General features: G+C 41.0%; 2 protein-coding genes across 10 annotated transcripts in view; both read left to right on the top strand.

Moving 5' to 3' along the window:
* PPP1R21 (protein phosphatase 1 regulatory subunit 21) overlaps positions 1-13,208 on the top strand; it is a 35,766-nt gene extending 22,558 nt beyond the window's left edge. Inside the window, exons 17-23 of one of the 6 annotated variants that reach the window (XM_030499192.1) lie at positions 734-967; positions 2,448-2,483; positions 3,689-3,805; positions 4,733-4,831; positions 6,838-6,966; positions 10,785-10,789; positions 13,184-13,208. In XM_030499192.1, coding sequence (XP_030355052.1) covers positions 734-967; positions 2,448-2,483; positions 3,689-3,805; positions 4,733-4,831; positions 6,838-6,966; positions 10,785-10,789; positions 13,184-13,193 — 630 coding nt within the window. In that variant the 3' untranslated portion in view covers positions 13,194-13,208. Of the gene's footprint in view, positions 1-733; positions 968-1,269; positions 1,334-2,447; positions 2,484-3,688; positions 3,806-4,732; positions 4,832-6,837; positions 10,008-10,784; positions 10,790-13,183 lie in introns of those variants that run through there. The other 5 variants (XM_030499191.1, XM_030499190.1, XM_030499194.1 and 2 more) reach the window with 5 other exon arrangements.
* The window catches only part of STON1 (stonin 1), a 36,882-nt gene continuing 15,837 nt past the window's right edge, over positions 6,884-27,928 (top strand). Inside the window, exon 1 of one of the 4 annotated variants that reach the window (XM_030499198.1) lies at positions 6,884-6,966. Coding sequence is in view for 1 of the 4 variants with exons in the window: in XM_030499196.1 (XP_030355056.1) it covers positions 15,825-15,865 (41 nt within the window). In the remaining 3 variants the exon portion in view is untranslated. Of the gene's footprint in view, positions 6,967-15,638; positions 15,866-27,928 lie in introns of those variants that run through there. The other 3 variants (XM_030499197.1, XM_030499196.1, XM_030499199.1) reach the window with 3 other exon arrangements.

Genomic DNA, 27,928 nt, shown 5'->3' with positions numbered 1-27,928 from the left:
GCACCGGTAAAGACCAAAGATTTTCCTTTTCAGTCTATTAATAGATTATAGTTTATCACTCTTGCAGTGTGCATATAGATGTAATTTTTGTTCATCTCATATGAATGAGACTAACTGATAAACGCTAAAACTTCTTTATTAGCTTGAATGCTTAGACCGTGCTTGAGTCACCATCGTTGAACTTCTATGAAGAAAAAACCTTTATTGGTGTGGGCTTTTTTTTGTAGTGACCAATATTCAAAGTGTATTAATAGGGGTGAGATGAATTTCAACAGAAATGTGTGGAGGGATGCAATGTGTATTGTTGCATAGTTGATTTTTTTTATCTGGACAAGTGGGTTCTTCTTATAAGGACAAGTGTAAGGTGAGGCAGCTGGGAGGGTAGAGATTGTTTCCCTTACTAGCGCAGAACAAGACAATGCTGGTGCCGGGCACACATTTTCCAAGTTTTCATCAAATTCTTCTCTGCTTTGATTTTTCACCTAACTATGTTGCCAGTTCTACGAGCTGTAACTTTGTGATGCATGTTTCAGACTAGTTAAATAACATGGTCATTTATGAGCGATGACCACAGTTAAGTGTGCAGCTCAAATCAGTAGTTACCTGCTGCATTATTCATTAACTCACTTATGTAATGGTTTAAAATAATACAGTCTCTAACATTTCCTGTGTGGTTTTTTTTTTTTTTCCCCCGGTGTTCAATAACCTGGCCTGTAAACTTTCCCTCCTAAAGGTCCAGCAGAGTTTGGAGAAAATTGCAAGACTTGAACAAGAAAAAGAACACTGGATGTTAGAGGCCCAGCTAGCTAAAATAAAGCTGGAGAAAGAAAACCAAAAACTGAAGGACTCTCTTAGTGGACATTTAACTGAAACTATACAAGAGCATTCTGTTTTGCCAAATGTAGCTGAACAAAAGAAGGAAACCACAGAAAAGAGTCTGAGGGAACCCATTAGGAGTACTAGTCTGGTAAGTGCCCCTTTTCCTTCAATAGAGAAAAATCCTCTTTCTTTAATAGTAGTACTGTTTGATCAGAGGAACACTAATAATGAAAGCTTTTTTGACTGCATTGAAACGCATTCATACTTGGGCTCCCTGTATTTGCAAAGCTGCTTGCTAATGCTTTCTGCAGAGTTTGGAACTTCTTGGGGTTTTGAGACTTTGTTCACTCTCTTTAGTATCATGGAGATATTTTTGTAGTTTGGTACTTGTGTGACTGAGGGGGAAATAATGGGTGCTTAACTTCTAGGTTTTTCTTATTCTTTAATTAGGAAGCCTTGCAAGTAGCATATGTCTTGGGTCTGTTCTGAGTTTCCAATACTTGTTAATGTCCAGGTATGTTTTAAGCAAACAGAAGTAGGTCATTAGTATTTTTAAATGGTTAAGACTTATTACAGGTCATCTTACTATAGCTTAATTTTAACTTGAAGCTATTCAAGCTTTCAGTGTTCTCTGGAGCATTAATTTTTACGTAACCTTCATAGCTGCATGCAACTCGGGTTCAAGAACTGCTTTTGAATATGGCATGCATTCTGTCCTTGCTTTTTTATGTTGGTAAATGGCTTTTTCCTGTTTATTACTAGAATTTAAAAGGGGTTGGCCTTTCCTCTGAATTACCACTTCTGAAGTGGTATTAACAGGGATGTCATCTGTAAGAAATAACCAAGCTACTCAGCACTCAACAAAATTCTCTCCCCACTCCTTCCCCCCCACTTTCCTGCTCCAGGATAAAAATGACCAGTGGATTGTTTTGAAATCCCTGATCTTGAAGTAAACTGGCACCTTAAGTTTTTGATCCTCTATTTGATCTGTTAGGAATTTGAAGAGAATGGCTTTTTCTAGCTACAATGCTTAATGCAACTCATAGGTCAACACATTGTGTAAATATTTTGCATATCTAGTCCTGTCGAGATCAGAAAAACCCCTCTGGTTTCTCTATGAAGATATTCTTTCATGAAACTAGTTATTGGCATACCCCCATATGCTGGAGTTCTGTCAGTGCTTCACAGTGAACTGGCCATGTAATTTGCTAGTGGAAAGAAGGGAATTCAGAAGGTGCTAAAGAAATCCAAGTTGGCTTTCCTTTTTCTTAAATATGCAGAGTAATGGTTCGATATACTACCATGCCTTTGAATTAGTTTAATGTAATCAAGCAATTGCATAATCATACAAAGCTAGCAGTATCTTGTTGTTTTTGTTTTTTCCCTGTGTGCATCGGAAGGAGAAGGATATATTTGGAGAGTTGGTGTCAGTTTTAATTCTGTTCAAGGCATTCATGTATATTGTCACCCATGTTTGTTACAGGTAGAAGTACTTAAATCTGGTTTTGGTTTTAATTGTGAGGGCGCTTTTAATTTAAAGTCCTTCTATGACTGAAGCTGAAATGACTTGGAGCTATGGTATCTATTTTTGCAGTTCTCACTTAAGTATATTTTCTTCCTTGTTCTAGATTGGAATGTTGACTCTAACTACTGATAATGAAAAGGTAATCTGTTTTAAACATTATCAGTGTACATCTGGTAAATACTTCAATTCTGATTCTGTTAAACTTATTTCAAAGGTATAATTACCAAGAATGATGATGTATAATGGCATGAATCACCCATGTAGTCTGTATACTGTATGTTCAGGTTTCTGAAATCCATGTATTCATTTTCTTCTTCTGTTTAGTGAACTGTTATCTCTTATTCATGTAAGCAGTTTTGAGCAGTGTGAGCTATGATCCAGGTCTTACCTGCAACTTGAGGAAAGCATTGCTCTGTTTGTACTTCAGTAACCCTAACTGCATTCCAAACCTCAATTCCTAACCCTTGGGGAAGAGCTTAAGCTGCAAATAAGTCACTGGCTGTAGTGCCTGCTGTTTAACACTTAAGTACAGGCTATCCCAGGCTAGAGGTCACACCAAAAGACACTTGGAACCAGCTGTCAGACTAAATGTTTACTCTTTATTTAGCACTGCGATAGTGTAATGCTTTCCCCATTAGGAACTTAGCAGAGTAAGATTCAGTACTTTCTGCTAATAATTCAGGGAACTGATGTGTATTTTAGTTTATTCCTCCTTTTTTTCTGAAGGTGTGATTAAAAGGGCAGGGGGCAGATAATAATTGACACAAGTGCTTAAAAGCTACTGTGTCGGTTATTATCTGAACTTGAAGGTAATGACAAGTTATGTGAAAGCTGCTTTTAGTGGGCCACTCTGTAACTTACAGTGAAATGGTAAGTTGTCTTGGTGTAGTTTTTTTGTTTTTTTTTAAAGTTCAAATATCTAAAGAAACTTCTGGAACATGCAACATGAGAAATAGTTCTGACTGTTGTGAGCTTCTGAAATTCAGTTCTGTGAAGGAATTCTTCTGTGGGAAGAACCACTTCTGTGGGAAGCTTTTATGTGGGTGAAAGCAGTTCACTTCTGCATTGGATTTTCATCTTTGTCAGAGACTTGATATGTTGAATCAAGCTAACTTCTTACCTCTTTGCCAGCTCTTTGTCCTTTGACATAAAGAGTCACCATCAGAGTGACAAGTTGCAGAGTGACCTGCTATAACTTCTGTTGTGTTTGAAGAATGTAATGTTTTTGGGTAGAGCAGCCAGGCCTCAGGAGGGAAGAAAAGTTAGTATAGAGGGCAATGTTGTGATGTAAGCATTCAGTCTGAGAACCATAAATATCTGTCTGCTTAAATTTTGGTTTGCCAGACTCCAGATGTTGAGTCTCGTGAAGATCTGATAAAAAACCACTATATGGCAAGGATAGCAGAACTTACATCTCATCTGCAGCTTGCTGACAGCAAATCGGTACACTTTCATGCTGAGGTGAGCATATGTCTATACTGAAAACAGTAAATCCTTTCTGAACTTTCCACAGGCAAGTGTTATGATAATGAGTTTAAATATATGGAACATAATCTTCCATAAAAATCTATTCCTGGCATATGTTTTTTGACTCTTGTGTAGTATGCATAAAAATGGATACTGTAGAAAGACATATTTAAGTAAATCCTTTGGTAGCCTTGTCTTGGCTGTATTAAGAAGTATAATGTGTGTCACGTATAGGTTTTTTTGTAGAAGATGAAGCAGCTGGCTTTAGTTACCAAGCTAGTTTTGACTTAATCTTAAAGTGATGCTGATGTCATTCAAAAATTTGAGTGTATCATGAAGTGATGAAAGCAGTTCTCTGAGAAATTGGTTCTTAGACGTAAGTTCTAGTTAACTTCAAGAATTAACAAAATGATTTGTCATATCTATGGTTTCTTGTTTTCGTTTCAAACCATGAGGTAATTTTTCTTGAAAGTAGTGGCCATTTCACTTCGTGTAATTAACTGATATGGAATATACCAAAGCCTCCAGGTTGACAGAGCAAATTACACTAAGTATTTTTTTTTTTTTTAAAGGTAGATGACATAGTGTGGAGGAACCATCTTTCTCTGATACTCTTGCAGTGTATGAAGCAAGTTGTTTGTGTTGCTTTTTACTTAGGACATATTTCCTAGTAATTATGTGATGAATAAGATAGAGGATTGGCAAGATGGTAATCCTGTAAAATGAAACAAAAGTGTAATGTTAATTATTACGTTACCTGTGCATTTAAAAAACGTGCACCAGCTCTGGCTAAATTTCTTGAAATCTAAGGATTACAGAAAGATGGAAACATCCAAGGCAATCAGTTAAAGATGGCATAAAGCAATACTCTGGAACTAACTTTCCTCCCTTCTTCCCTCCCTATCCTGTTCTGATTGACAGTGTCGAGCACTTGCCAAAAGACTGTCTTTAGCAGAGAAATCCAAGGAATCACTCACGGAAGAGTTGAAGCTAGCTAGTCAAAACATCAGTAGATTACAGGTAAGTAAAACGTTGTGTAATGTAATAGAGGCATTTTGTAAATGTGTGTAAGGGGAAGTTGGAGGAGAAAAATTGGAACCATCAAGCATGATCATGCCTTTATTAGGTCCTTAAATGATGTAAAAACTCTAATGGTATGTAGAGAAGAAACTTAATACACTTCAAATCCCAGGTATAAAGTTGAAGTTGGAACATGCTTGCAAGGAAAAGTTACAGCAGCCAAGCCTGTGTTTTAGCATGTTTCATGTCAAGGCTTTTTATGAAAATAGCTTTTTTAATGTCAAAAGGTGTGGTTGTACGGCTGATTTCAGATGATACAATGAACTCTTATCTCTTTCTAGCATCTGGGACTGAAGGTCTTAAAAATACCAGGGTGTTTTTTTGGCATGGATAGCTTAATATTAAGCAAATGTAACTTTAGGGTAATCTTTGAGAAGCCAGTGTTAACAATAGATAATAAACTCTTAAGCCAGACATCCTGTAAATGTCCTGTCCCTTTTTCCTGCCCCTCCACACAGGTGAGAAAGGGGCCAGTAGTAAAGTGTATATATAAATATACAGTTCATAAATGCCTTTGTGTTTTCTTTATGTTCAGTTCATATCTTTATTGCTTTATGGTGAGTACCTAAAATGCTCCATACAGGCAGTGAATATAATGATCTAAAGAATTGTTAATAAACACAAAGTGTTATTTTGATTTTTTTCTTTAACAAATTCCACAGTCAATATCCAACTCTGCAGCATGAAATGTTCATCTCTAATTACATATTACCATCCTAAGAAAAGATTGCAGGTGCACTGTTTGTCTGTTTAGTAGTCTGCATAATACTGAATCATAGAATTGTGTAAGTTTGAAGGTAATCTGAGCCCCTCCTATGGTCAGAGCAGAGAGAGTTCAGATCAAGCAATCCTGACCTTCTGCCATGATTGCTCTGCATCCTAAGCATTGTACTGTTCTTTGCTCTGTCCTTGATAATTCAGCTTTCCTGGGCCCCTTTAACTCCCAGGGCAGTTTTACCTGGGATATTGCCAAGCAGACCTTGAAAAAGCCAAAATCTGCTCTTCTTAAATCTAGGGTTGCTGTAATTCTACTTTTCATCTTGCTTGCTTCCCTCAGGATCTTAAATTCTAATAACTCACGGCTGCTGCAGCCAAGGCTACCATTGGTTTTCACATCCCTGACTAGCTTTTCCTTATTTGTGAGTAGCAGGTCCCCAGAGAGCATCTCCTAAGCCGATTGATCACCGCTATCAGGAAGTTCTTTACTGCACTCAACAGAACCCCTGAATTGCTTGTGTTACACCTTGTTGCCCTTCCAGGAGATGTCAGAATAGTTGCAATTCCTCATGAGGATCATGATCTTGGGGTTCAGAGATTTTTATCTGCTTGTAGCAGATACCTGCCATATCAACCTTGTTTTCTTCTCTGATCCCTATCTATAAGATCTTAATTGTCTTTAAAACACTCCTTCATGTAAAGCATGATTTCTTCCTTTTTATCCTGTCCTTCCTAAAGTGGCTGTATCCCTTCATTGCTGAGTTCTAGTCACTCATAGATGCGCACTATCCCACCATGTGTCTCTAATCCCAGAGAGGTCATAGCTTCGCAACTGCATGTGGCTTGCTGATTCCATCAGCTTTGTATGCCATGTATGTTCATGTACAGGCTGTGCTCTAACCCTAGAAACTCTACTTGTTTGTTGGCTGGAAGCAGTGTTGGAAAACTTAGCTGTTAGTCTTTTATGTAAGCCATAAAAAGTAGGGAGGGGTGTGAAAATTACAAAGGAAGTAGAGCAAAAATAAAGCGCACAGACCACGCATGAGACTTCAGATAAAAGAAAAGTAGCTATTGATTTTCTTTAATAAAGTATTTTTTTTCCAATGGTTTAGTTTAATTGCACAAATTCAGCATAAAAGTGTAGCTTACTAAGTGGAGATAGAAGTCAACTGCTTTGCCAGTTGTCACTAATATTGAGCAAAGGCTTCTGGTTATTTTTTTCCCCTTAGGATGAATTGATGACAACAAAGAGAAGCTATGAAGATCAGTTAAGTATGATGAGTGACCATCTCTGCAGTATGAATGAAACCTTAACTAAACAAAGGGAAGAGATTGATACACTAAAGATGACTAGTAAGGTAGGTTGCCAGGTGGCAATTTGGCTGCAGTTTGGAGTTCTGTGGGTGGCATTTGGCATTCCTGCAGCACTACCCTTTAACAAACCAGGTCACAAGTTGTAGTTCTTATTCTCAGCCAATTGGAAAGAAAACTCCAGACCGGGGCCTGCATATTTCAGTGAAGAAAATATTCTTGCAAAACATGTATGTGGAAAAGAACAAACACTTCACGTCACTGCTTCAAAGTAGGCTTTCAAAGTGTACCCTCTGATGGAATATCACACCGTTTTTTTGTTGATGTGGTGAAAATGGAACTATTTACAAATCCAGCTAGTGATACCAGATGCTTATGATTAACTTATTGTTGGAAGTGTCCTTTCTGCCCTCCTTGGGTGCAGCATACTCTTGTTTTGGCAGCTATTCTTTTTCTGTTTTATTTCCATATTCTAGCTTGTCTGTCACGTGTAGGAATGAAAAGTGCCACTTACATTCTTCTGTGAACTTAAAATGCACACTGAAGTTCTTTTCCAAGCAGGGAGTCTACCCATTTATCAGAAACAAGTTTTTGACTTATCTCATTGTTAATGATGAAAAACACAGAAGGCTGCTTGTTTGAGCAGTCATTGATTAATCCATGGTATATCTTTATTCTGACAGTTCTAGGAAGATGGCTAGGCAGATGTTGTGAAGACCTCTGTCCTTCACTCATCTGGCTGTGAAACTAATAAACTAGCATTATACTCCTTAATTGTGGAATGTATGGAAGCAGGTTTCACTGAAGGGTTAAAAAAATAATTTAAAAATCCATGTTTTGATTAAAGGTCCCCTGATGGGATTTTAATTTTTTTAGGGTAAACTCTTCCCTCCATTTATAAAACTGTTTTTCTTCAGATATCTTGAGTGGCTTGACTTGGCATCGTAATCTTTAGAACTACTTTTTGTTGTACAAGCTCTTGTGTTTTTAGAGGGAAGCTCTTGGCTGCATACTGACCATAGCACTTCATATTTTTATAAGATGTTTTCTGGACTTTTTCACTTGTCATACTTTTAAGACTTGAAGTAGTACTCTGTAAAGAGGGAGTTCAGAATCTCACAACAGTAGATTCAGATTTTCAAATGCTACTAAATGTAGAAGCTGATTCAGTTGAAGTCAAAACGATGCACTTCAAGCCGTTATCACTTGGAGAGGGTTACTGGTTAGTTTAAAAACAAATGTTATCTTCAGGAAATAGGAAGGCAGAGAATTGCCAGCAAGTAACTATTGCACAAAAGTTTATTTTAAGCTACACACTTGCTTTGTGGAATTGTTGCAAGTCAAATGTGATTTGGTTAGTTGTAGAGCAAATTCTTTCCTAAAATAGGAATAGTCTGTATAGGCCAAGTTAAAGTTAAATTTGTTTTGGAACAAAAGGATAGGGTGGGGAATTGATTTTAATTTGAGGCAATTATCCTATAAGGTTTATATTTGACATAGCGCTTCAGGGTGAATTAAGATTTAACTTACCTTCGCTGCCCTTGCAATATTAGTGATGTTAATGCAATTCAGTGTCTTGGGATGTAACTCAAATGTCTTTTTTTCAACAGATTTCAATTGAAGTAAGGTACTGTTGTGCTTATTTGAAGTATCTGGTACTTTCCTCTGTTATGCCTGTAAAGATAAGCAAGCAGTTACAAGCTTCCATAATTAAAAGCCTATGGACTGTTTATTTTGAGTTTGGCTGTGCTGCTTTGCTGTAGACATAAGTTATCAGACATCAGGGTTTATATTATCCATCTAGATTTTCTTATCTGAATTATGTTCTGTTCACTTGTTTCTTGTTGCAGGGAAATTCTAAAAAGAACAAAAATCGATAGCTTTCAGCTAATCAACTGTCTTCGGAAGCTGCTGCACAGGATGCAGATAGTGAATGCTCATTGTCCCATTCCTGTTTGTTCCAGGAAGCAGAGCGTCGTATTGGGTCTAGTAAAAACTGATTTGGTGCTGTAAATGGCTTTAAAATATTTAGAACTTGTAACAAATCAAACAGAACTTAATGTTGGCTCTAAACCAGGAAATACACACTCTGTGGATAATTTATATAGTAATTACCTTCAGTTTTCACTGTGCACTTTTTAAAACCAGGTTTTAATTTCATGTAATAACTTCAGATTTTGTATATTTTCAACTATGATTATGCATTAACAAATTTGGATCAGTGCAGTAGTTGTCTATTTGAGTTTTGTTAAATTGTCAACGTGTACATTCCTTGTTAATAACAGTTTAAAAATTAGTTTGGAGACTCTTTTGGCCATGCAAGCTGTGCAGTTACTGTAAATGTATTATTCCTGTTCTCAGCCCTTTTGAATTAATTGGAATTGTGGCTTTAAATTATTTCTATCAACTCACACAAATAAATGGGATCACTATTTCATTTTAGACTCCAATAGTGGAAACTTTTGCTGCTTGTATTTGGCACTTTGGATTTTGAAGTAAAGAGCACAAATAGCTGAATTGGGATACTTCTATGAAATTGCTTTAGGCCCTTACTTAGGCATTTTGTTTACATGTGTATGTATATATATTGGTTGAAACAGCTGTTTAAAGCTAGAGGAAATTGTGATTGTAATTTGCCCCAAAAGAGTGAAACAATGTGTGTGTAGAATAGATCAGCTTACTGTGCTCTCTCTTACAGTAAAGAAGAATATGAAATATGTAGAAGACTTAAACATTGAATTTGCAAAAAGCCTTCATGGAGTTAAGTCCTGATGGATTCACTGGGGGGATGCACATGGCTTTTCCTGTGTTTTGAGAAGTTTGTGAACTTTAGGCCTCTTCTAAGATTATTATTTCATTTTTTTATGTGAATTCTAATACCACAAGTTTTCACAGCACTGATTTTTTTTTTTTTTTTAATATTATTATTATTTTTTTTAATCAGATGCTGTGCTGCTCCACACTTTACACTGATCTTCTCTTCCATAATTTGCATTACGGCACTTATTTGTCCCATAAGGGTTTACTCTGATATCAGTTGTGTCAATATGTATTATTAGTACGTAATAATAAAATCAACTACATGAAACCAGCTGCACTGCTTTCTTAATTCTGGTTATACCCAGGTTGCACAGTGTGATAGTGTGGTGAGATGTCCAGTGCCAGTGAGGTAAGCTTAACCAGTCTAGTTACTCCTAGTAGTACTTGTCTTTGAGCCAGGCTGCGTTTCTGTGTCTGATGCTGCACTGTGCAAAGTACACCATGCGTAAGTTAGCATTTTTCACCTTCTTGTCTGCTCAAAGGCAAACAAGCATCTAGCTTACATTGATTCAACTGTGGAGCTGTTCTGATACAGTTTTTCCTTTTAATGACAGAATGGATGTGGTCCTGAAACTGGGGAGGACATGGGGAGAGCCTGCATGGTTTCTTACTAGCATCATGTTGAATTAAAAACTACATGGTGGTGCTACTGAGGGTTGGAAAGTGTTTACTTTCTAGCCATTACTTTCTAGCCATGAAGCAGATACAGCTTCAACTGTTTCATTTAGGGTTGGAAGAAAATTGCTTTCTTCCAATTCTTTTGAAACTGCCTTTTCTGAGGACTTTCATCATGCAATGAAGGTATTAATTTGGTTGTTACTTTAATTCTCTGAATCAAATTGCTGAACTTGTTACTGATGCTACTTCTCGTAGGTGGCTGCATTGAGAAAAAGGTTTTGCTTATGCCATTTTTGTCAGGCTTAAGTAAAAATACGCTTTGAAGACTAAGAGTTTAAAAATGTGCATAAAAAGGATAAATGTAGCTTACCTCCAAGTGTGTTTACAACAGAGTATACCCCCAATATCAAAACATGAATTAACATAGAATGTGTAGGCATTTAGGTACAATTGCAATGTACATCAGTTTATCAGCATTTTCTTCTTGCAGTATCTATTTGGAAATGTATTGGGGTGTCCCCTTTGCCAGTCAGCAGTAAACATGCTCAGGAAGAGTCAATTTTGATCACTTGAGCTGCCTTCAGTTTTTCAAGGAAATGTTTTCAAGGAAGTTCCAGACTATTACAAACTATCAACATACAAAAATAGAATCTTGGAAAAAATAAATAAACCAGTATTTTGGTTACTATTGTATTAATGCTGTGGAGGGACATAGTATATTACATGTAACTTCATGGCATTAGAAACTGGAACAAGTGGAAATGCCGAACTTGTGCTCATCAGCTCACCAGGTGGTCCTGAATCAGTTTCTGAATATCTTAAATGCTCTTAAATATGTAAATTGTTACAGAACAATGCTATGTTATTGAAAAGCTGAAGGCTGTCTTCAACATTGCAGTGAAGAATTCATCTTTGAGACAAAGTTTTCCAGAAAGAGGCATTTAAACTACTTTGTTTACATTAAATGGTCTGTGCATATTATTATGGAATGCACAAAATTTGAGCAAAGAAGTTGTACTAACACTGGAATTACTGTTCAAAACTTTTACTTCCTACCTGATTAATCAGGGACCCAATGACAAACTGTTGTAAGGCAGGAAAATTTTTAGAACAATACAGTGTAAAACCAAGGTTAGAGAAAAATCCCAATGCTAGGTGATTTTTTTAATGGACAGCTGATTGCAACACAGGTTTTGAAAGCACTTTTAGAGTGCTAATTCATTTCTCTATAATGTTGGGCACCTCATGAATAACCTCTTATTAATAAGTAACCAATTCAGGAGAACAGCACTATTTCCTATTAATGGTTTTAATAACTGGATTTTCAAAAATTCTTTCAGAACTGTTTTAAACCTATACTGACACCTTCAGAGATTTCAAAATGTTTAGCTATCCTAGATATCTGAAAATACACCCCTAGTAACTGTTCTGTGTGTTCAAAATCAGTATTTGCTATAATCAAGAATGCATTTAACTTCTAGATTGCCCTCTTGAGAGCTGCTTCTTCATGAGTTTTGAAAGTACCCAAGAAGCACCAAATAAATTGGCTATTTTAAAAGGCCTTAAGCTCTTACAGGTCAGGGGTTTCCCTGCCTGAAAGATTAACTTCTAAAACAGGAGTCTTAGGTTGACATCGTCATAAGCTGCATAAGAGTGTCATCTCATTGCTGTTTAAATAATGATGTGATTATTTTAAGTCGTTACATATGTAAGTATACATCTGTGATTTAAGTACTGATGATCCCTAGTGCTAATTTTTAAAATGATAGTGTTTGTAACATCTCTTGCTAATTCCTTCAGATTCATTCTTAAACAGCTCAACGTTTCAGTGATAGTAGCGTCAGGAGCTTCACACTAAATGGGATCTAGTTGCATTCCATGCAGCATCAGTATCAAGACTGGAACACTTTGCTTTCCCATCTTTACTGAAATACATTGGCTACTTATACAAGGTATTTTCCCTTTCTATCAAGCCAGCTTCATTTCTGATTTATACTTGTAATCCTGATGCTCTTTCTGCTCCAACTTCCCTTGCTGACAGATGAGTTGAAGTTTTGGTAGGGAAAGCTCTTTGGCCTAATGTGTTTCCTTGATGCTGACTTTGTGCACAGCAGGGGCCCATCACCATTCAGCAGTGCTCACTACAGCTCCAAAGAACAGATTTGCTCAGACATCCAAGGCATCAGTTGCAAACAGGAAAGGAAATAAACTTTCTATCCACATATCACCTTCATGAGACTGGAGAGGTTATTTACTGGCTTGGTTGAGCAATGTGAACTCTCTCTTGGTTTTTTAATAATATAAATCCAATGATATATTAAACTTTGGAGAACCATCTGGCCCTGTAAGCCGGGCAAACCTGTTCTTTAATATAGTATGTATGCAAGGTAATTTGAGAGCACTATCTTAGCAACAGCAGGGTCATAATAAAAATAAAGCTTAGTGCAGTAAAAAATTGTAATTGGTACCAGAGGTCTGATTACTTCCTCCCACAAAGGCTAGATGCCGCTCTATTAAGAATGCTTGCTTTGTCTTAGTCTGCATTTCCTGCCTCTGTTACAACTTGCAGTATTACTCAGTGGTGAATTAAAACCATGTTTGTTTAGAAGAGGCCATGTTTGCCCTCATTCCTGAATATTTATTTTCATCAGAGTGTTAGAAACTTACTTTAATTGTGTCTGCAGAGCTGCTAGCTCAGTCACAGATGGGGACAGAGAGGAGCTTTTGAGGACCTTTATAAACCAAGGTCTGACTGGGGCTATGGAATCCACTGCACGGAAACTTGCCTGGGGCAGATCTCATTGTTTGCCTCTGCTGTGTGTGTAGGCAGCTTTAGACATGTCAATGCTAATTTAGAATCACTTGGCTTCTTACAGAAGTTTTGAGTGCAAATACTGTAATACTGAGGTTAGGCGGCTGAGCTGTAAAACAAGAAGTGGTTGATTCTGGTTGGGTTTCATTTGCATGGCAAGTTACCATTCTAACAGCCCTTTTGAGTTTAAATTTCAGCTTTAAACTTTTTATATGTGAAATTCAAGAGATAACAGGGGAAATCATGCTTAATCTGTACTGGTTTCAATTCTAATTCACCCTGTAATTCCAAAGCTTTATAAACTGTTGAGGTCTTCGCTCATGAAGGAGCCTTTGAAATGCAGGCCTGGGGCCTGTTAGTTTAAGGCCATTCTCCCTTTTGCTCTTCATCCTACCCATTCTGTCCTTGCGTTCTGTCCTTGTGTTCTGTCCTTTTAGAAGCAGACTTTGTGTAGTGACTTGTCACCACTCTACAGAAGCCCAGTTAATGGATAAGAAGGACTTTCTATTAAGATAATAAGACTGTATTATCTTGTTAGTAATTAGGCCATGAAGCACTGGTACTTCACCTCTGAATCTCCTACTCTTTCAGTAGCTTGCCCTTCCTCACCCCTCTTTGACTGCAGCTTGTGTTCTCTTACTCTTGAGGGCAGTAGTAATAGATTTTTCTGCCTGGTCCTCTACCCATAAAGTTCTTTCCCAACGATTGAGCCTCCACTGTGTTAAAGCACATGAACATTAGGACACCATGACATCCTCTACCCTTTTTTTGACAGTGTTTGCCCTTTTGGAGATAGGAAGGTTGGCACTGCAGAGAAGGAAAGGGCTACTCTTACACAACTTGGAAAATCACCCTGGCTTGAGTTCTTCTGTGAAGTTGGTAAGTTTATTTAATTGAAGCTAAATGGCTGTGAGCTCTACCCAGGCTGTCCAGCCAGGATAGTGCTACCAGAGAGAAACTGAGGAAGAGTACACAACTCAAGAGAGGGATCCTGGAGTCTGTGTCATTGTTAGAGGCGTGAGGCTTCTCCAGAAGAAACTCTTCTGGAGGAGAAACTCAGCTTAGGAAGAGTTGAATTTAATCTCTTCTCAGGAAGTGTCCTTTGAGCACTGTCCTTCAGGCCACCAAAGACACTAGTGCATGGTCCATCTTTGTTTCCTCTCCTCTTGGCTGGTTGAAGGATGAATTCTGCCCTGCCACAACTTTGCAAAGGCAGGTCAGGCCAGTGATGCCCTACGGACATAGTTATAACCAAACCACAACCAGAGTCACGTTAACTATACTTACTAGCACAGAACTTTCTCTGCTGCTGCAGCCACCCAAATGAAATACTGTTGTCATCAGGCATTTGCTTCCCTGCTCTCTGCGTTTCATAGCTTGGATAACTTCCTTACCTCTCATTTACATGAAAATTAAATTAATGCCCTCAAAGCACTCGGTGCTGGTGTAATTGGAGACTGTGAAGCAGTTCAAACAGGCTCAGTGGTATTTACTGCATATATCAGGATTTGTATGTGTGTCATTAGTAGAAGTTGGTGAAAACCAGACCTGGAGGTGCTGTATTGTATTATAAGAATTACAACATCTAAGGAAAATTGGCAGGGATATTACTGTGTTCTTGCAACAGCACTAGAAAGTAATTTTCTGTTTGAAAGTAATATAAATAATATACATTAGAATAAACAGTTGTTGAAAGGGAGGCCCCTGTCCTTTGAAGAAACTGGTTATATGCTGCTGAGTTAGAATAGAACTGCAATTTCAAAAAGGACTTGTTTATCATAGACTCACAGACTGGTTTGGGTTGGAAGGGACCTTAAAGCTCATCCAGTTCCAACCCCCTAACACGGGCAGGGACACCTTCCACTAGAGCAGGTTGCTCCAAGCCCCTGTGTCCAACCTGGCCTTGAACACTGCCAGGGATGGGGCAGCCACAGCTTCTCTGGGCACCCTGTGCCAGTGCCTCAGCACCCTCACAGGGAAGAATTTCTTCCTAATGTCTCATCTAAATCTCCCCCCCTGTCAGTTTAAAGCCATTCCCCCTTGTCTTGCCCCTACATGAAGTGATTCTTCCCTTCCCCCCCCCCCCCCCCCCGCTCTGGTGAGACCCTCCCTGCAGTCCTGTGTTCAGCTCTGGGGTAACAGCACAAGAGGGACGTGGAGCTGTTGGAGCGAGTCCAGAGGAGGCCACAGAGATGCTCCGAGGACTGGAGCAGCTCTGCTCTGGAGACAGGCTGAGACAGCTGGGCTGGTTCAGCCTGGAGAAGGGAAGGCACCGGGGAGACCTTAGAGCAGCTTCTAAGGCTGACAAGAAATCTGGAGAGGAGCTTTTGGCAAGGGCCTGTAGGGACAGGACAAGGGGAACGGCTTCAGCTCTCGCTGGGGGATTGCTGACCCGATGCTTCCCGCAGGGGCTGGCCGGGCGCGGAGGGAGGGGTGGCGGGGCGGGGTTTATCCGCGGCCCCCCCCCCCTCCGCTCCCGGCCGGTGCGGTCGGCGGGCGGTCCCGTGTCCCCGCGGGCGGCCGGGAGTCGCGGGTAAGGAGCGGGCGGAGGTAGGGAGCAGCTCGGCCCCGGGGGTGTGGGGACTCCGTCCGGAGTGGAATTTTCCCGGTAGTTGAGGCGCAGCTCAGCAGTCCCGGCTGGAAACGGGCCGGTGGATGGGGCGGCTTTGTTTTGGTTTGAGAACAGCACTGAAAAAGTATGTACTTGGCTCGGGTTCTGTTTGTTTGGTTGAGGTTGTTGTTTCCCCCCCCCCCCCCCCCTTTTTCCTTTTTCTCCCTCCTTTTTCTCTTTCCCACCCCCTTTTTTCTTTTTTTTTTTTTCCCTTTTCTTTCCTTTTTTTTTTCCTCCATTTCCTTTTTCTTTTCTTCCTTTTTCTTTTCTTCCTTCCTTTCTCCTTTCTTTCCTTTTTCTTTCTTTACTTTTTTTCCTTGTTTTTCCTTGGGGTTTTTTTTCCCCCTCTTCATTTGTCTTTTGTTTTAGTTTCATTTTTCTTCTGTTTTTTATTTCATTTTTTTTTTCTCTTTTCCTGTTATTTTTTAAAGCAGAAGTGCTGAAAAGGGGATGGCTTTCCCTGGGGTATCCAGAGCTTTGAACCACTGCAGGAGTCGGTGGGGTTTGAGTGATGGGTATCCTGCAGGATCGAGTTCCCATGACTTTTGCCTTGTTAGGGAGGAGACTGGGGCGATGGAGAAGGTTTTTAGTTTAGAACTTGAAATGAGTGCCTGGAGCCTTCCTCATATTTTCTAGTGGTTCAGCTGATGACATTACGCTATGGATGTAGGCTCACGGTGCTTGAAATCACTGCTGCAGAAATCTCTGTTGTTCCTACAACGGGGCTCAGGGCTTGGGAAAACAACTGGAGCGGATGCAGAAGGATGTGCTGCACGGAGCTGAAGTGATTTGACTGCACTTACCATATACACCCTTAGAGCAAACTCTAGGGGTGGTATTTTAAGCATAGTGTAGATGAGAAAGAACATAGGAGGTTTTCACTTTCTGGCTTTAAATAACTAGTTGCTGAAGGGGGACTTTTCAGTTTGTTTCTTTTTAAAGATGTGGGTGTTCTGGTACTTGTGGCAAATAAAAGCCCATCTGAAATGTGCTAGGGAAAATGCTGACTAAGGCATTTTATGGGAGCCCAGAGAAAGTTAAGTTGCAGAAGTCTCCACTCACCTTCCCCAATGTTTTTTCTCTCTGAGGTGGCTGCACTAGAAACCCTCAGTGATTCCTCTGCAAACAGGACTTGGCTTTTTTTGGGAGAGTGGTAATGACTGTCTGGGGAGGAGGGAACTGACATTTTGGAGCCGGAGGCTTTTAAATACAAACTGCTCATTTTGCTGTTAACTCCCTTTTCCATGTCTGGAGGCTAAGCCTTTTCTATGTCTGTAAGAGAAGAAGAAAAAGAGGTAGCTGCAGAGAAAACATGGAGTTGCCTGGTTTAGTGTGATGAAAGCACACCTACAGTGAGAAAGTGTTGTGAGGAAAGATTTGCTGGTTTCTTGGCTATGTGTATGAGAGCTTAGCACTGCACTCTGCACTAGTTGTAGCTGGGCACAGAAGTAGTTTGTACAACAGGGAGCATGGCCGGGGACTAGACTTTACTGATGTTGGACTTGTAAATCACACCACTGGGAAAACCTGCCTGAAGGCAGGTCCAGTGCCCTTGTTTTGTGCTCAGGTTTGATTATTTCCCTTCTCCGTAGCTCCTTTTGCTCATATAATGAATGCTGCTTTCTATCACTTTAAAATTATTGGCATTTATAAGCTTAATGGCCCAGCTTGTTGGTATTTCTGCCCAGATCCAGATCTCTAAATAGAAATGAATGTAAGCTTTTAAGTTAATCTGTGTACAATTGTTAACTCCAACATGGAACACACCCAAGTACATGAATAGAGATCCACTATCATGGACAGTGTTTTACTTCATGTTTTGGTAAACAAGTTTCCTTTAGTCCACCACTCATTTCCTTATGGTTTTGATTGGTATAAATAGGAGCTGAAGTCGTCTGCTTAAAAAGCTTTTGGAGAGGAACCCAGTGAGGCTTTTTTTGGATGGCTGTGTTATGAATTACGCTTTCTGACGTGACTGTCATCAGTTGCTATTACAAATACTTCTATCCAAATTAGCAAAGAAGGACTCAACTGTGACACTTCTCACCAGCGCTACTATTATGGCACTATATTATGCTATAAGGCCTTAAGGCATGGAGAAGGGGACTTTCCCGCAGTTAAGGAGAGAGGTTGGTCTGTCAGAAGACATTACTGACCTGTCATGTTCAGAAGACCTCTGTGTATCTTACATCATGGGTTAGTCTCTGCAAAGGTACTAGCGCTTGTTTGTTGGGCACTAAAGCATTAGATAGTTTTGAATGTGGATCTAAAAACTGACTCTGGACCAAAAATAAAATAATAAAGGTAGTATTATATTGTTCAGTGAATGTGCTAAATATAGTACTTCCCTACTTTTTGTTACTCACCGCTGAGATGAACACTTCCAGAGTGGCAAGAGTTTCTTGAAGTGCACTTTTTGTGTTATGTATCCTTTGTGGCATTTCATCCATTGCTTTCTCTTGGATACTGCAAACACTAGCAGAGTACCGGGTCGAAATCCATTTCTGACCATGACCAGTTTAGTATTTTGATACGTGATCTGTGTGCCAAAGAATTCAGGCCTTTGTTTTTTTCATTTATTTTTTCCATCCAGAGGGCTTTTTAATCCTAAAAAACCAAGGCTGTGGATTTTACAAATCGGGACAGCCACCCATACCTGCATTTCTGCTGCTTGGCAGCATGTTAGAGATCTCTGCCTCTGCTCAGCAGGAGGGGAGAGGAAAGAGTTTGGGATGTTCAACTACTAGCCAGAGCCCTGTATAGTGCTGCCGTGACCAGGGCACTTTTGTGAGATGTTTGTATGTTTCTAATAATAACAATGTGTTTCCTTAAACACAGTTAAAAATTGCCTCAGTAGATGCAGAAACATTCCATGAACTTAGTGACCTGCAGAAGTACTGTAAATAAAAATAGATTTATTTTCCTGTCTCTTCCAGGCCAGAGCACTGTGCTGAGGTTTGTTGTTTTGGTTTGGTTTGGTTTGGTTATAAATTAAATCCCCCCCAATCCTTCTGTACAGTACAGTGTCAGCTAGTGACAATACACAATTTACATTAGACTCTTCTGACACTGACCCTTGGCTTTCCAAACTCTGCCCATGGCGTGTAAGTTGTGCAGTCACTATGGAGATGCTGAAGGGGAGTGTGTTCAGAGAGGATAAAGCAGGACTGGCTGAGTGAACCGAATGGGAGCAGGAGCAGAAGCACCTCTCGGGGGCACCCGTGCTGCTTCCCGCAGCTTGACAGCACAGTGGCCTTGGCCTCTTCCCCGTCCTTCTAATGGGGGGGTTCATTTGTAGGAAGAAAGAAGGCCCTGCGGGGCTGTAGGTTGTATACATGAGAGAAGCGTGCGTATGCACAGTGAAGTGAATTAAAAGTGATTTACGTATCTTGTCTAACCAGAGAGTAGGAAAAAATTAAGTGCAACAGCACGGAGCAGTCCATCAAAAGCCAATCTCCAGCTACAAAACATTTAAGGATCACAGGCTTGCAACTCTCTTAACATTTAAAAAAGCCCCAAAACCCCACGTTTCTCAACCCACCTATTTTGTACCTATTTGGTTTTGAGAAGATGTGATCACTTCTTACACCCCAGTGATGTGTCTTAGAAGGCACTGTGATATCCAGGATGGAGGAGGAGAAAAATACCAAGTAGTTAATATGGATTTGATCACGCTTTTTATTATTTCTTCTAGGGAGAAAGAGTTTTCTTCTGTTTAAGGTGTTCAGTACAACAGAGATAACCATTTTGTGGTTCTTATGGTTTAATCCTATTCTCACTCACGTTAATAAAAATGTTCCATCTTGCTGATGGAGAAACTCATGAGTGACTTCCAAGAATAGGTTCAGGTATCCGTTCAGGCATCCTTCCCAATGACATATAAATTAGATTTCTATTTTAGGTTATTTATTTATTTTTAGTTTATTGTATTTAGTTTATTTTATCCCATGCTGAAGGTTACATTTGTGATAACAAACTCTGCAAAAAAACCCCAAAACCCAGCCTTGGGAGGAATGGTGGTACAGATCTTGGGTGCATTGCAGTGATCTATGAAGATCTCTCAGTTGCTGTAGAAAGCACCTTTGTCATATCCCCATAAATCCTATGGGCACTTCCAGTAAAGCGTTGTCTCTAGGCTTTCCTGCCTTGATTTCTATGCCCAGCTGAGAAAATACTGAAGGACAAAGCAGGTCTGACTCACCCGTGATGGAGTGACCACTGGAGGGGGGTGAGGGAGGGTGTGGGCATCAGGGCTTACAGCGTGTGGGTGATGGGTTGAAGCTGATGGTGTTACACACAAGACCGGTCATGCATAATGTTTTGTTGTGTTTTTGAGGCGGCTCTGAAATGACTTCACGTCTCAGTGTTAGGGAAGGTCTCCTAGAATGGATCTAGACATGAAAGGAGTTTATTTACAGTGCAGAGCAGCTGAGGTCTGGGTGATTGTTTCAGGGCAAAGATGGGAATTGTTTTGAATAACAATGCTAAGCTTTCATATGGACTGGATGGTCCTCACCATCTAAACTCTCTCTGTTGTGAGCAAGAAGAGGAGCTACTTCTTTGGGGAAGACCCACTTCGACCACAGGCTACAACAGTTGGCAGAGATGTGCATCTGGCAGCACTGCTGCTTTTCTTTCATTTTTCATAGACTCACAGGCTGGTTTGCGTTGGAAGAGACCTTAAAGTTCATCCAGTTCCAACCCCCTAACACGGGCAGGGACACCTTCCACTAGAGCAGGTTGCTCCAAGCCCCTGTGTCCAACCTGGCCTTGAACACTGCCAGGGATGGGGCAGCCACAGCTTCTCTGGGCACCCTGTGCCAGCGCCTCAGCACCCTCACAGGGAAGAACTTCTTCCTAATATCTAATCCAAATCTCCCCTCTGTCAGTTTAAAGCCATTCCTCCTTGTCCTGTCCCTACAGGCCCTTGTAAAAAGCCCCTCTCCAGATTTCTTGTAGGCCCCTTTAGGTATTGGAAGAAATTTGAGAGCTTCCCATAGGTTTTCCCTCCTGTGTGAATCTCATACCTGCTTACAGCCTTTAAAGCATGAGATGTGACTCCGAGGGGTGGAAGAGCCAATGTTTCTTCAGGCCTCCTTCATCCAGTACCTCTATATAGCATCCCTCATGAGTGCTGGATGCTCTCCTGTGTACAGACAGCATCAGTGCCCTTGCTGTCAGTACTTCCCCTTTTGGTGGGGAGTCCTCTGAGTCCCAGACTGTGCAACACCATCCTCACTAGGCTGTTTCAGCCCTAAAATTGTTACTTTTTCCCTGCTTGCATGCACAAATATCAACCACTTGTAAACTTCCCTTTGACTCAAGGCAGAAACGAGTAATAGTGAGGAGTGTTTGCATGAGTTCCGCCTGCCGTTGCTCTGGGGACATGTCTGCTGTCAAAAGCTGAAAGCTTTAATTCCTCCAGCTCTCGAGGCCAAGAGTAAGGAATTCCAAATTAAACAGATTAGCTGTGAGCTCTGAACCTCTCCCAGCTGTACCTATGCCCCAGCGGGTGAGCAACGTAAATATAAGTTCACATTACACTTTGAAGTCAGTGTGTATTTTTGACCATTACACCAGTTCCTTATTTTCTAGAAGTAATGACATGAGTAATGCAGTGGGAGACTTAATCCATGTGTATATCCCAAATACAAGCGAAAGCCAAGAAATTTCCGATTTCCTTTCAGTTGCGCCTTTTGCTTGTGTTTATTTCAGATGTATAGCTTTGAGAACTAGGAGAGGTAGAGCAGAGTTAAATAAAAGTGCAACCATCTGTAGTCTCAAAGCAAAATTGGAGACAAATCAACATAAATCAAGCCATATTTTATGTGGAAGGTGTGCTTCAAGGGGTTTTTTTTGCATAGTTAAGTAATAAATGAAACAGCGATACAAAGAATGTGGCAGTAAAACACAGATAAATCTGCCATATTTTACTTGGGTATCACAAGGGCTTACAGGCGTTTAGGGTATTTTATATACCGTATGTGCTTTATTGCTTAAACTGCAGAGAATTTGTACTTTCCTGTGAGACCATTACACTTTATGGCAAAATCCTTGGAGAATTGTCTACATATTTGTACAAGAGAAGGTAACAGCTCATATGGTGGTGTTATGGGATGGCTTCAGCACAGCATGCACAGTATGCAGAGCTTTGTGTTAAATTTCTATATATTCAATGAACAACATTGTTCCTGGAAATGAAACTGGTATGTAGTAGATGTATGGGTCCATAGTTGTTCTGGTAGGGTGGAAATACAATGACCAAGCATTGACCACAAAGAGAGTAGCTCGTGTGAGGAGCTCAGCTTATTCTGAAGGGGTTATTTAACTGTTTTGTCATGCTGGGTGTGGGTAAATCTGCTTTTTTTGAGCTTGAAACATTTTGTGAGGTTGGTATTTGCCCAGTAGGACTCCACCATGAAAGAGGTACGCGTAAGATACGTCCTCAGGTGTTGCAAAGACAATTTGTTTAGAGGATGTAGCAGCCTTCAATATCTGAAGGGGGCCTACAAAGATTCTGGGGAGGGACTCTTCATCAGGGACTGTAGTGATAGAACAAGGGGTAATGAGTTCAAACTTAAACAGGGGAGACTTAGGTTAGATATAAGGAAGAAGTTCTTTACTGTGAGGGTGGTGAGGCACTGGAAGAGGTTGCCCAAGGAAGTTGTAAATGCTCCATCCCTGGCAGTGTTCAAGGGCAGGTTGGATGGAGCTTGGAGCAACCTGCTCTAGTGGAAGGTGCCCCTCTCATGGCAGGGGGTTGGAATGGGGTGGTCTCAAGGTCCTTTCCAAGCCAAACCATTCTGTGATTCTGTAATGTATAGTTTAACAGTGTTGAAGCCACAGTGCCCTCTGGAGCTAGAGGGGCAATAAGGAATGTATTTATGAAATTATGCCTTTCTGTGTGGTTTGGAATGTGAGTACTGTCTGTTGTACTTACTTGCTTTGCTTTATGCTTCGCAGAAGGGAGGTTGTTTCCCTGCCATTCCCCATTAGCTGACCCCGTGCTCCTCCAATACTTAAAAAAAAGGACCTTTGTGTTTAAATCCAGCGGGAACTGCTGGAGGGTTTTAGCTGGTGCCAGATGTTAGGGAAGACCCTGGGAGTGAGATGCTCAGGGAATTCAGTCGTGCTCTGTGCTGCTCCAGATGCTGCGGCTTCCCTGCTGTGGAGTCAGCGATTGAATGCCATGGAATCAGGGTGATAGGGGAAATTGCTGCATGACAAGTCAGCACCCTCAGCTAGCTGAGGACCTGGCCGTATCTGGATTTAAAGTACCAAAATCAATACCTTGAACTGCACCTTGGAGCCAGTAGGAAGTTGTTATTACTGTTTCATTGTAGGAAGAGATAACTGTATCCCCCAGCAAGGCACAGAAGCTGAGCAGTATTTTCGCTGCAGATTTGATCTGGGATTTTTGAAGCAACAAAGGGCTCAGCAATAGCTACAGCCTATAAAAATCTCTCAATAATAGGATACGATTTCCCTTCTTTGGACCCTCGAGGTATTAAAATGAAGAAATTAAGCTGCAACTACTGTTCATTAAATGCTGAGGGACTGAGTTAATCTGATAAATGGGAAGATTGTTTTCAGGCAGAGGAGGATGAATTGAGATGAGTTGTGGCTTTTGGGTTCGCTGGAATGACTGCATTTAGGATGAACTGTTATTCCAGCCAGCCTTTTTGTTTGCACTTTCAGTATTCTAAAAACAGTATTTCCTGTCACATATCTGAACGAGATACCACACGTGCTTGTAATTTAAATGTTATGGGCTGCATAACATGTGGCAGTGGAGATCAATGGCATCTTGTATCGTTTTCATCTTACCCAAAATGTTCAGGTTATGTTAGCACGGGTCCCATGGGAGCCTGTTGGAGGCAAAGCACATATATCCTGAAGCCCGAGTTTATTGCAGTTTTGAGGGAGAACATCCTAAGTCTTAAGAAGGAATTTGGAGCACTTCTTAAGACAAAAAAGAACTTGAGAGAAAGGATTACTTTATTGTGGTGTGCAGATGTAAGAGCTTTTCAAGATCCATTTGTTTTTTTTTTTCCTCCATTCCTAGTAGTCAGTTTAGGGGAGCAGCGAGCCATTAGTAGGGGAACCACTGTCTACTTCAACACTCATTTCTTGCATGTGTGATTTTGTTAACATCAGTATTTTTAGTTTTCTTTTTAAAAACACATACCTGGAACAGTAATAAAAGGTGAAAGCTACAGCCCGTGATGTTGAGGGTGTTGTGGCTGCAGATGAGAGCTCGGTCTGTGAAAGTGGTTTTCTTCATAGACATTTATGGACTGAAGTTAAATGTTTGGCAGGTGAATTTCAAACATCTTTTTGTTTCGTAACAGGAAAAAAGCCTACCCAATAATCTGTCGCATCACATTTAAACAAGTGAATAGTAACAGACGTGGAGGGGTGGGGGTGGGAATCAACATCTGGAAATAATGAAGGATGCTGAAAAACTTCATTTCTAACAAGAAAGGGAAAGAGGCTGCAGAATGTGTTCTTCACCATAAACGTTTGTATTTACTTACATTCCCATTTTATGTTTTCCTTTTTGCTCGAGCCTCCTGGTGTTTGGTGATGTCCCTTCCATGTGGCTGTGGTCACATGGAATAGCTGCCCCTTGTGCAGTACGCCTGGTCACCCCCAGAGCCCCTCCAGAGAGAAAGGCTTTCTCTCCCCTCACTCAGTGTGGTTTTTTTTCCCTTTTTCTCTAAGCAGTTGCTTCTCTCTTGCAAATGCCAGAGCAGTTTTTAATGGCCACATTTCAGGCTGCTTCCCAATGCTCTATTTACCCGCGTACCCTATGGTCCTGGGTATTAGAGAAGAGAGTCATGTGCCGAGTTAGCATCACATCACAACACAGAAGGGACATCGACCTACTCTGATGAGACCAGAGGAGGCCATGAAGATGCTCCAAGGGCTGGAGCAGCTCTGCTCTGGAGACAGGCTGAGAGAGCTGGGCTGGTTCAGCCTGGAGAAGAGAAGGCTCCTTAAGGGGAGACCTTTGAGCAGCTCCAGTACCTAAAGGGGCTACAGGAAACCTGGAGAGGGCTTTTGACAAGGGCCTGTAGGGACAGGACAAGGGGGAATGGCTTTAACCTGACAGAGGGGAGATTTAGATTAGACATTAGGCAGAAATTCTTCCCTGTGAGGGTGCTGAGGCGCTGGCACAGGTCGCCCAGAGAAGCTGTGGCTGCCCCATCCCTGGCAGTGTTCAAGGACAGATTAGATGGGGCTTGGAGCAACCTGGTCTAGTGGAAGGTGTCCCTGCCCATGGATGAGCTTTAAGGTCCCTTCCAACCCAGACCAGTCTGTGATTCTATGATAAGCTATCATTAACAAATGAAGCTTGTTAAGATGAAGCAAGGGCTGAAAACTTTGATACTTCCCAATGTAGATATAACCAATATATACTGCTAAAGGAGCAGTGTTGGAAACCAGAGGGAAAGGAAGAGAAGGGTGTGGAAAGGGAAAAAGAAATGATGACCAAGTCAGAGACCAAATAGTTGTGATTTTTCTTTCCATTGCTGCACATTATTTTGATGCAGTGACTGTGTGGGTGAAGGATACACTGGTAGTTGTGTGTCTGAGCTATGACAGTCATTTGTAACTTGTTTGCTCCTTTTCTCTCTGTGTAAGCGGAGGGGAGAGTGCTTGTAACATAACTAGCATAGTGCAAATAGTTTTACTGAACAAAAAGGTCGAGAGTTCAAAAAATAATGAAGGACCAGAGTCCTTCTCCATTGCAAGGTCTTGTTTGCTCGGCTGCAGAGCGAGCAGGTTGTGTCACAGTTTATGGTGCTTTCTTAACGGCTATAAACTGGCCAAGACACATGGGGAAAAGGTAAAAATAATGACTTGTAGCTTAAGATTTCACTGGGGTGAACTTTGGCGTCTCTAGAAGCAAACTGTTCTCTAAGTGCTATAGATAAAGAGAATCCCAGACTGGTTTGGGTCAGAAGGGACTTTAAGCTCATCCAATTCCAACCCCCTCCCACGAGCAGGGACTTCCTTCCTTCCACCTTCCACTCGAGCAGGTTGCTCCAAGCCCCTGTGTCCAACCTGGCCTTGAACACTGCCAGGGATGGGGCAGCCACAGCTTCTCTGGGCACCCTGTGCCAGCGCCTCAGCACCCTCACAGGGATTAACTTCTTCTTGATGTCTAATCTCAATCTCCCCTCTGTCAGGTTAAAGCCATTCCCCCTTGTCCTGTCACTACAGGCCCTTGTCATGGCTTTTGTGGTTATGTGCTGTAGCACTGTGCAATTAATAATAGCTCTACACAAAGGGGAATAGCTTTAAGTCATCATTACCTAACCTTAATTAACAGAGTAACGTATGTGCAGGTGGTTTTGTCTATCTGAACTCTGCCTTCCTTGTGCCTTCAGGCAAACATGAATCTGTTCTGACTTAACAAGAATAGATTTTTATCAAATGAACGATGTTTATATGTGCCCTGTGGTCCTTCATTGTACTCGATTCCTCCTCAGGCATTAGAAATGTATTGCTCGCTCCTTCATCAGTCAGGAGCAGCAGGGAGGAAAATCTTTGGGGACAACATACCCTGCACAAGGACACAGTGAGCATGATTTAAAACCACAAAGGCAAGTTTAATTATTACCGTTTGCAGTCCTGCTCCGAGGACATCCAGCCAAGCCCTTTACCAAAGATACTTTATTTGATGAAGTGTAGTTTATTAATTGCTTTAAACATCGGTACTTTTTCCAGGCCACCAGCTAATGCAGTGCTGAGTAGATTTGTGTGTTGTTACTTGGCCTTGACTTGTGTTTCACCAGCGTTTTATCTCCAGTGGATGCTTGTAGTCTGCCCTTCAACAGAGATGTATCAAACTGCATCTTAACAAAATGCTGTTTTGTTTAATGGGGGGAAAGAGAGGAAACCTCACCTGAAGCAGATGCCTGGTGTGGAAAATCTCTGTCCTTATTCCAAGTTATACATAAGCTATATAGCAGAAAGTGTTACTGAAGCAGTCCTGTTCTGCTGCAGGACCTTCTGCTCTCTCTGACCTAGAGGCTGCACACATCAGATGCTCTGAACAGCCCATAAAGCTTAGATCTCCCTTCAACCTGGGAGAACAGTGGAGATTTACAGGCAGTTTCTCTATTTTATAGAATCATAGAATCAGCCAGGCTGGAAAAGACCTTTAAGATCATCAAGTCCAACTGTTCCCCAGCACTGCCAAGGCCACCACTAAGCCATGTCACTGGGGGCCTCGTCTACACGATTTGCGAACACTTCCAGGGATGGTGATTCCATCACTGCCCTGGGCAGCCTGTTCCAATGCTTGGTCACCCTCTCTGTGAATAAATGTTTCCTAGTATCCAATCTAAACCTCTCCTGGCTCAGCTTGAGGCCATTTCCTCTTGTCCTATTGCTTTGTTACTTGGGAGACCAGCCACCTCCTGGCTCCATCCTCCTCTCAGGTAGTTTTAGAGAATAAGACCCCCTGAGCCACACTAAACACCCCAGTTCCCTCAGCCGTTCTTCATCAGACTTGTGCTCCAGCCCTTCACCAACTTCATTGCCCTTCTCTGGTCCTGCTCCAGCACCTCAATATGTAGGCATCAGCTTGACCTCCTGAGGAAAAGGAGATCATTCTGCTGGTATTACAAAAGGAAAAGGGGAAGCCTGACCAATATTTGGGTTTGATCTTGAAGGAGGACGAGGACTTGGTTTTAGCTCACCAGTATTCAAAAAGTCTGGTCTTCTCACTGCCTGAAGGACTCCATCTTAAAAAAAGGCTTCAAAACTCTGAAAGGAAACTAAGACCAGGGAGAAGAAAGTGATGTCTGGAATATAAACAGTACAAAGAAAGTACGCTGAAATCACAACTGTATTATTTTAATGTCATATTCAAGGAGTGGAAAATTAGTGGGCACAGCTTGTCAAGGGGTAAGAGTAAAATCAGAGTATTGGTTGCACTCCAAGATTACAAGTCCAAATATTTTAGCGCCCTTTCTTTGTTCAGTGCGAATACTTACAACTGACATTTTTGAGCACTCATTTCCCTCTCCTCTATCCACCCTGGATACTTATAACTAAAGCATGAGAGAATAAAAAATTAAGTGGGAGTGAAAGAGAAAGTCTGGGTAGGTTTTGCTGGAATAACTAAGCCTTG

The sequence above is a fragment of the Strigops habroptila genome, chromosome 10 (assembly GCF_004027225.2).
Source record: "Strigops habroptila isolate Jane chromosome 10, bStrHab1.2.pri, whole genome shotgun sequence".
Taxonomy (NCBI): domain Eukaryota; kingdom Metazoa; phylum Chordata; class Aves; order Psittaciformes; family Psittacidae; genus Strigops; species Strigops habroptila.
Note: the sequence above shows the minus strand (reverse complement) of the source record. Positions and strands in the feature narration are given on the sequence as shown.